Genomic DNA, 9,651 nt, shown 5'->3' on the forward strand with positions numbered 1-9,651 from the left:
AATCCCAGTGCAGAAGGCAGAACTGAGTGCTAGTTTCCCCGCCTGTCTCAGGCCTTTGCTGGTGGGGCTCCCTGTTCCCACAGGCCTGGTTTGCTGACTTGGGGCTTATCATTTCCTATGGGATCTGCTGGTTTCTCCCATAGCCACATCAAGAAGTCCACCACTCTGGGTTTTGTCATGTAATTCACTTGTCAGCATACTTTTCAGTGTGGACAGGTTTAGGGAGATGAAAAATTAGAGACTATGTGCCTGGTTTGAGTTGGAGAACCATGAGTGTTTTGCTTCTCTGTAGCCTTGCACTCACTACAACACATGGGAACAGAAACAGAAGCAGGAGAGAGAGAAAGGATGTTTATGGTATGGGCTTTTTGAGGGGGGCGTGGTCAACTTGACACATGCTGAAGCCGTTTGGGAAGTGGCAACCTCAGGTAAGGAAATGTGTGCATAGATTGGCCTGAGAACAGGTCTATGGGGCATTTTTTTTTGAAGACTAATGTGTGGGGAGGGTTCAGCCCACGTTGGGTTATACCATTCCTGAGACATCTTGGATTTAGCAGAAAGCAAACGGATGCAGCCATGAGCAACAAGCCAGTAAGCACTCTTCTTCCCTGGCCTTTGCTTCAATTCACACCTCAAGGTTCTGAGTCCTTGCTCTGACTTCCCTCAGTGATAGATAGACCACGACATGGAAATATAAGCCAAATAAACCGTTTCTCCTCAAAATGCTGTTCATCAGAACAATTTATCATAACAACAGAAACAAAGCTAATACAGAGCTCTTGTGAGATGCATTGGAGAGGATGGGGCGGGATGTGGACACAGCTGAATGCCAAAGTCAGTTTCTGACCATGACCCCAAGAGTCTATAAGACAGAGGCTGCCATCGTGTGAAGACCAGGCCAGGCTTCGTATCTGACTGGCTACCTAAGGAGGAGGAGGTCGCTTCCTCAGAAGTTGCACAGGGGGCGGTGGCAGCAGTGAGAGACGCGGGTTTCGTAATTCCTTACGGTCCTCTTAAAGCATTCTGATTTGTCCTCGGTGCAGCCTTTCACTGAATACCACTGGATTCCACCTGAAGAAAGAGAAGACACAGAGACAGGTGTGCGCTTCACCCAGGAAACAGGTGAAAATAAGAGGCAGCGTGAAACCTCCAGCTTTACCAAGATACAAATCTAGCCTTCTGGCCTGGAGGGGTGGGCTCATCATCCCTCCTTGAAGAACCAGCAAGTAAAGGATCCGAGTTGGGGAGTTCGTAGTGCACACGCTTCGGAACCGCAAAACAGTCACAGCTCGCTTGCCGGCAATTGCTATTATCTAGAAATCTGGGCTCTGTTAGCTGTCGGGGAGCTTGCCCATATCCATCTCCCAGCATCCCTCAGCTGGGATCAACTGAATCAAAAGGCCGAATCTACACAAGGGGAGCCTAGTCATGTAAATGCGTCCTAGGGAGAAGAAATCTTGTCCTTAGCTCCACTATTTTTCTGGGTTTTGGTTGTTTGTTTTGAGTCTGAGCCTTGCTGTGTAATGTAGGCTGGCCTTCAACTCTCTTTCCTCCTGCTTCAAACTTTTGGGCTGTGGGATTATAGGCGTTTACCACGATACCTGGCCTTTCCCCTTGGTTAAACTGCTGTAGAACATGTGCAAATGGATAAAGTGAAAAGTAACTGCCCTGAGCTTTAGACACACTGGGAGAACAAATGAATAACCCCAGAGCATCAAAGACAAAAGTGAATTCTCATCCAGACATGTTTTTTACTGCCCCACTCGCAGGGTCTAAACTATTTCTCGGAGACTTCTATTACAGTTGGATGGGACAGCAGGGGACATCTATACTGGGCATCTAAGAAGAAAAGGCTATGGGTGTTGCTATACACTTCATAATAAAAGACATCCCCATCGTGTTACTTACCCTGTCCCGTGACAAAACACCTGAGAGAAGCTGAAAAAAGGAAAGGTATGTTTTGGCTCACAGTTTCAAAGGTTTCTTGGCCATATTGCTTTCCGGCCTGTGGTAAGCTATGGAACTGTAGTGGGAAAACACGGCCAAGGAAGCCACACAGCTCATGGTGTCCAGGAAACACAGAGGAAAAGGCTGAGAACACAATTTTTTTTTTCAGCAGCATGTCTCCTGGGACTTAATTTCTTTCCAGTAAGACCCACCTCCTAAACATCCCAGCCCTTCCCAATAGTGCTAGCAGCTGGACACCATGCCTGGAAGACATGGGCCTCTAGGGGGACAGTCAAGATCCAAGCCTTAGCAACTGTCCCCCACAACAAAGCAGTAATCTTCTACAACTGTCACTATTGGTGCCATTGGATGTTTTCTGAGATATGAATGCCATAAACAAGGCTACATGTAGATTGTCCAAGTCTTTGTATTTGAATCTTGGCTACCATACTCATTTACCAGTAAGTTTGTAAAAATTATTTAATTTTATGTGTCTTCATTTTTTCATTTAAAAGCAATGGAGATAATGGAGAGCTGACCCAGAGGTCCTGCAAGAAACTCAGGTTGGGGGCTGGAGAGATGGCTCAGAGGTTAAGATCACAGACCACTCTTCCAGAGGTCCTGAGTTCAATTCCCAGCAACCACATGGTGACTCACAACCATCTGTAATGTGATCTGATGGCTTTTTCTGTCCTGCAGGTGTACATGCAAACAGATCAATGTATACATAATAAATAAATAAATCTTTTTTTTTTTTTTAAAGAAAGACTGAGATTTTGGGGCTGGAGAGACGGCTCAATGGTTAAAAGCACTGGCTGCCCTTCCAGAGGTCCTGAGTTTAATACCCAGCAACCACATGGTGGCTCACAACCATCTTTAATGATATCTGGTGCCCTCTTCTGGTGTACAGGCACAGAACATTGTATATATAATAAATAAATTAATAATAATAAAAAAAAGAAACTCAGGTTTGGTTCCCAGCACTTGCACCATGGCTCACAACCTGGAACTCCAGTTCCAGAGGATCCAGTGCCTTCTCTGGCCCTCAGAAGCTCCTGAAAGTGTGTAATGTACATAAACTCATACATGCACACACATAGACATGTATGAATAATACATCTTTAAGACAAGGATAATGAGCTACAGACATAGCTCAATGGCTGAGCAGTTGCCATATGTACAGCCTTGCTTTCAATCTCCAGCACTCAGAAGATAAGAAAAGTGAGTGAGGGGTTTTGAGGAGGGGATTAATCACCGGCTCCATCCAGGCCATATCTTTGCATGGCTGGAGTGCTATAGTACTGGTCAAGTCTTCCTTATTACTCTGGGCACGTGGCCAGTGCCTAACGAACATTATAAGGACTGTCTCTGCACCAAAGGTATCAAGGCTTACCTTTACTGAGGCTCTCTTTTATACAGAACTGACCAGGCTTTGCTCTACAGGTTCCGAAGTCCAACAGGCATCCGTGGAATGGGATGGAGAGATTGCACGACCTGCAAATCACACCCCCAACATCTCCGAGTGCAGCAGAGAAGGAGACACAGTGATGGAGGTCACAAAAACGAATGAGAGCAGAGGGAGAGGAAGGAGGAGAGACGACCCAAAGACACGTCAGTGGTTTTCAACTTTAAAGAGCAAGCAGTGCTTTAAACATTATAAAATTCCACATAATTTAAGATTATTTCACTTTGAGGGTTTAATGAGGGAACTCTCAAAGCGTGTGCTTCGTTAATGAATCAGAAGTAGTCTGAACTGACAGGAAATCAAAAATGTGGACTCTGTCTGTCTCAGTGCCTGATTAAAACAGCAGTTTCACCAGCCACATACCCACTGCCCGGTCTTCATTTTTAGGCCTAGGGTGGTATGTTATACACGGGGATATTCATTACTGGATTAATGCTTACATATTGGTTATCTTTAATACTTAAATTCAGCCATTAATAGTGTTGCTCGTGGTTAGACAAACAGCTCTGAGTTTTTTGCACTTGGGTAGCATCTAGGATGTTAGCTCCTGGTTTCCAAGCGCATCAGTCGGGTTTAGAAGAGTGGATAACATAGACTCCTGTGTACCCAGAAGATCTGAGTTAGATTCCACGGAAAGCTGAGTCCGTGAATCTGCATTTCAGCTATGCGGTGCTCATTCATGGCATAGGACTTGAACGCAGATGACTGGACGGGTGCTGGAGATAAGGCCTGTGAGTTCAGGAATCTGGGATGACTCACCCTCGGCCAATGTCAGAGTGTGTGTTACTGGTAAGAGTAGCCCCGATGGCTGGGCATGGTGGTGCATACCTTTAGTCCTGACACTTGGGAAGAAGGCACAGGTGGACCCCTGAGTTTGAGGCCAGCCTGGTCTACACATCCAGTTCTAGGACAGCCAGGACTACACAGTGAAACCTTGTCTCAAAAAAAAAAAAAAAAAAAAAAAAAGCCCCAGTGGTTCAAACACTCTATGGTATATGGTAACTATGCCAAATTTTAACTTAGAGTTCTTTTCTTCCCTCCCTCCCTCCCTCCCTCCCTCCCTCCCTCCCCTTTCTCCCTCCCTCCTTCCCTCCCTCCCTTTTTCTATCCCTCTCTCCCTCCCTCCCTCCTATCCCTCCCTTCATCCTTTCTTTTTCTTTGTGTTTGTTAGTTTTGAAACAGGGTCTCTCTACCTAGCCCTGGCTATAGTGGAACTCACTATTTAGACCTTGAACTCACCGAGTTCCACCTGCCTCTGCCTCCTGATTGCTGGGATTAAAGGCGAGCACAACCACCCCTGACAATTCCACCTTCTTTCAGCATACAACCACTGCCCTGTTACTCCTATTGACTAATGAATCCACACAATAACCTACTAGACATATTGTACAATGCATTTTTAATCTTCCTTTGCTCCAACTGAGGTGATTTTCAATAGAAGACAGTCTGGGCCACGAGAGCCACTAGTCAGGTCAATCAACAAATATACTTTTAAATGTGGATGTGCATACAATAGCAAACTGAAGCCATGAATTTGAGGAAGAGTGGGGAATGGGCCTACGGGAGGGTTCGGAAGGAGGAAAGGGAAGGGAAAATGCTGTAATTAAAATGGTCTCAAAAAATAAACCACCACAACAAAAGAATGGTGTTTATGCCTTGGACTCAGCTAAGCAATTTATATGCATTAGGCCAATTATTTTCCAAAAAATATATCTTTCACCCAGAGGTTACATTTGCCAATAATCCCCCCCCCAAACAAGTCTTAATAACTTTCATAAGTGCAAGAGATGGAGACAGAAAGCTTCTTTGAAACCTAAACCCTTGTTCCTGGCAGCCTCTGAGGGCAGAACTGCCAACCTTTCGTGTGCCCCAGGCCTTTGATCACCTCCTCCTGCTAACGATCTGGCTTCTTCCTGGTTGAGGGTCAGCTGCTGCCTGGATTCCTGGGCCAACTGCTCTTCAGGGAATTCTTGAGCAAGTTTTCCTGTTGGGAGTATCACGGCCTGGTCTTACTGCCAGCCATTGGAGACCCACTTTATTTCTCAGACCCATGGCACATAGTGTCATCCTGCTTTGATGGAGCTCCACCACACTTGCTTGGAGACACTGCCTTCATGGCCACCTACCTAGTGTGAGGTGCTTAAGGATTTGGTTAGAAGAATCGAAATTTCCCTGTTTTCTTAACGTAGTTCTTTTATAAGTGAAAGAATGTTGGAATCAGTAACAAACTACACAGAATAAGGAAAGTACTAGAAAGTCTTACTGGGCTTCTCCTCCCCTACCTCCCCCCCCCCCCCCGCACCCCAATTACTTTACTCATTTTTTCCTTACTTGGAAAGACTTGTGGTCTGGTCTATTTTGGTATGCATGATTTAGTTTAGCAATGATGATGATGATGGCTTATACACTGGTAACTAATACAGTTTCTTCCTCTATAAAATGAGAAAAACAACGCCTGCCATGTAGGGCTGTAGTGAGGAGTAAATGAAGGGATACAGTGACCCTTTAGGATGGTGTAGAACATTGTATACATTAAAAAAAAAAAAAAGGAATCTATTCACCGTTTGTTCAAGGATTGGGTTTTACTCTCGTTATCCAGAGGGCCACAGTGCCTCTGGGGTGAGAAGATGATTAACCTGCGAGTAGGTTTAGAGGAAGCAGGAGAAAGCGGCTTCTGCCGTAGTACTCACACGCCACATTCCTCACGTCCACTCTACACTCAAGCATACTGTAATCCTTGTTTTCTTAACCAGCTGTCCCTCCCCTCCATTTGGCTTTTCCTTTCTCATAACTTACCACTTAAGAGGCAGGATAAGATAAAAACCCCAGCAATGGCAGTCCTCCTCATCCTTAGATTTTCTGACCAAAGAAAGGAAGAAGGTAAGACAGGTCCAGCCATCCTATCTTCCTAAGGAAGACAGGCAAGGCATTGTTAGCCATTTAAAAGAGATGCTACCTAAGCTGCTTTTTGTTTTTCTTCATTAAGAAAGTGTATATAAATTGCTTTTGTGAAGGAGAAAAAAAATTAAGGCATTCTTCTTTATAAAAATAACTGTAAAGTTATTCCTAGTTCTGGAATTTAGATTTTTTTCCCCCAATGCCTCAGTCTCTTCACTTCCCCCCCTTTAATTACAGTTATGTAGGCTAAAAAATGATGCCATGTGGCTAGGTTAATATCTAAAAAATGATGTCATGCGGCTAGGTTAATTTCTTCAAAAACCCTTCTATTGTCCAAAAGGAAATGCTGCTTTCAGCACACAGACTGACGCTCACTGCAAACCATCAGATGTGTGAGGAGAATCTCACTGGATAGTTAATAGCTCATTGATGCTCTGAGTTGCTAAAATGTTACCAGTCCTCAACGCCTACCAGTTTTCCTTATCTACACTTCTTGAAAAGCCTGATCACAGCCTAAGGCTGCTAGTGGAATGTGGTGTGCTGTAACGGAAACCAACAGCCTGCTCCTTTAAACTCTAAACGGTTGAAACAGTAAAAGATGCCCAAGTGAAAACACAGAGGAACAACGGCTTGAACACCTCACCTGTATGGAGTGCATCCTCTATACTCAGAAATGAGCGTTTTAGAGCTAAGTTAGCTGGCACACTGTAAACTGCTCTGACACTTTCTATGGATTGGTTTTGTTGTTGTTTGGGTTCTTGCTGGGGTTTAGATCCAAGGACACACACACACACACACACACACACACACACACACACACACATCTTGTGCCCACCTCCTCAGCTACACTGGGAACCCTAATTGTAGTGACTCTGAAAAATACTAAGGGATCCTTAGACCAAATCTTGATCAGGTAACAGAAACATTTTGAGTTAAAAAATGTTTTTTAAAATTTATTTATCTTTTCAAGACAGGGTTTTTCTGTATAGCTTTGCCTGTCCTAGACTCACTTTGCAGATTCTTAACTAATGCATAGGTCCAATTCAGTAGATTCTTATCGAAACAAATTAAAATATTAAAAACAGTAGGGTCCCTTTGACAAGGTTGTCACCAGACCCCATGCCTTCCCCATATGTAAGCAGCCCTAGGATGCTGGATGCTAATTAACGACACCTCATGGGTTTAACCAGCTGACCTCCTTTTCCGTGCACACGCCTCATTTACTGCTAGCATGGGACCGACCATGCGCCATGTTGCTTCTTATGTTATCGATGTAAAAACAATTAGGCCCTGCTTGCTTTTCCTTTGTATTTCATTCAATGATATGATGACAATCTTCTTACATCAGCTTTTCAAATAGACTTCAACCTCAGAGCAAGGGAATAAAGAAAAGATATGCTACTGAAAAAGTTCACAAAGCACACAGACGTTGAGTGCGTGGCTGAATGTCACCTTTGCATGGGCTCGGGTGGGCACCACTCAGCTCAAACATGCACCATTTTCACCTGTCACGGAGGCCAGCTCCCACTCCTTCTCCGGTTGTCTTTTCTTCCCCAGAAATGATCTCTATCTCTTTCAAACTACTACTGGTTAATGGGCCCTGATCTTGCGTGAGATTTTACACAGTTTATACTACTATTGACTTGCACATTGTTATTGTGGATCAAGCCAGGGTTCCCGATTCACCTGATTAACAATGTCTTTCAGAAGTCTAACACTATGTATTGCTTTTCTTGCTTTCACTAAAAAGAAAAAACATCTGTGTGTGATATTGATAAGGATTCTTGAATCAGAATTAGGAATGACAAGAAGAAGAACCTTGTGCAGATTTTGTGAAGATAAAAAAAAAAAAAAGAATGACCTGGGGGCAAAGAGCACTCTCTGTTACACCTGCTGTGTCTAAGCCTGTGCTGTGAGTGCTGTGATGGTACTAGGGGGTCAAATAGTTTTTTCTTTTCTTTTCTTTTTTAAATATACACATTTATTTTCCATTTTGTTATTTGACCCATATTCATTTTATAAATTAGTGGACTCCACTATAACATTTTCACACATTTTTTTTTTATCATACATCGAGCGTGCACCCTTTCTTTTACGCTCTCCTACCTCTTGAATCCCTCTCCTGTCCCTACTCGTCTCTCCTGTTGTTTGAGGCCATTTTTCACGTTTTATTTTCCTAGTTTTTTTCTTTTACATAAAATATGTTGCTACTTTCCTAAGCATGGGAAAGCAGATCTATCTCCCCAGAAACTAAATGAGCACATATTTGAAACTTCCAGCAAAATTCTCTTGTTTGAGAAAAAAATTAAGAAAGCTGGGCGTGGTGGCACACACCTTTAATCCCAGCACTTGGGAGACAGAGGCAGGAGGATCACTGTGAGTTCAAGGCCAGCCTGGTCTACAAAGTTAGTCCAAGGCTACACAGAAAAACCCTGTCTTGAAAAATCAAAACAAACAAACAAAAAACCAAAAAAAGAAAAAAAATTAAATTATCACTTCCCCTTGTCAGGAAGGCCCTGTGGGCACACAGAGGAAGCGGATGCAGGCTATCAGACTGAGACATGACAGGTTTGTGGTCACTGGTAGGGGAGAAAACTCCCCCCCCAGAGCCCTCCTGCCAGGCCTAGGGGAGAGGGAGGGAAGGTGGGCACAGGAAGATAAGAATGAGGGGATAACAATCCGGATGCAATGTGGATAAATTATAATAAAAATAATAAAAAAGAATTGACAGATTAAAAAAAGAAAGAAATTAAATTATCCTTAAAGGAAAGGATATTCCATGTCATATATCTTTAAAAAATAGTCCATGACTGAAACCCAGGAGTTTACACTGATGTGAAAGTGTTTATAGGGCTGAGCATGGTGGTACACACCTTAAATCCCAGCACTTGGGGGAGGCAGAGGCAGGTGGATCTCTGTGAGTTCCGAGGCCAGAAAAGCAAAACAAAACAAAAGGTGTTTACTTATTGACTAGGTAGATAATTTCACTTTCATTTAAGGAAACACATTTCTGATGCCAGCTCATGGAGGCCAGAGAAAAGCTTACAGTGACGTTTACATCGAAGGGAAACTTTCTAAGGGAACAGAAGAGAGAGTTTTAACGGTTCAAAGCTCTTTAGTCTCCCTTCCACGATAAGCCCTAGGAATTAAACATGAACATGGCCTATTGTGCACTAAATGGACATCGCTATCCTAGAAAGCCCTTGTGAATAAGCATCCAATTGCAGGTTAACATCTTTGTGTCATTGAGTCCATTCCTTCCTAAGAATTTGCTCTGAAGGTTGAACAATAAGAGAAAAATACAATGACCCAAAACCAATGGGAGGCCCAGAAAGGAGAAA

The 9,651-nt window shown here is 43.6% G+C and overlaps 1 protein-coding gene across 8 annotated transcripts; it reads right to left on the reverse strand.

The window, feature by feature from the left end:
• Positions 1-720: 720 nt before the first annotated feature.
• Positions 721-6,889, reverse strand: LOC311591916 (uncharacterized protein C9orf57). Of its 8 annotated transcripts, none has more exons than XM_084771747.1 (5): positions 6,782-6,889; positions 6,209-6,271; positions 5,270-5,396; positions 3,341-3,441; positions 721-1,071 (listed from the first exon to the last, which is right to left on the reverse strand). In XM_084771747.1, the coding sequence occupies exons 2-5, from the start codon at positions 6,258-6,260 to the stop codon at positions 947-949; spliced, it is 405 nt and encodes a 134-aa protein (XP_084627873.1). In that variant the 5' UTR covers positions 6,261-6,271; positions 6,782-6,889; the 3' UTR covers positions 721-946. The 8 variants fall into 8 exon arrangements, with proteins under 8 accessions (XP_084627873.1, XP_084627874.1, XP_084627870.1 ...); XM_084771748.1 differs by lacking the exon at positions 6,782-6,889 and adding an exon at positions 6,719-6,780; XM_084771744.1 differs by lacking the exon at positions 6,782-6,889 and adding an exon at positions 6,686-6,775.
• Positions 6,890-9,651: the final 2,762 nt, after the last annotated feature.

Source organism: Acomys minous, assembly GCF_964271855.1.
Source record: "Acomys minous genome assembly, chromosome: 2".
NCBI classification, from domain to species: domain Eukaryota; kingdom Metazoa; phylum Chordata; class Mammalia; order Rodentia; family Muridae; genus Acomys; species Acomys minous.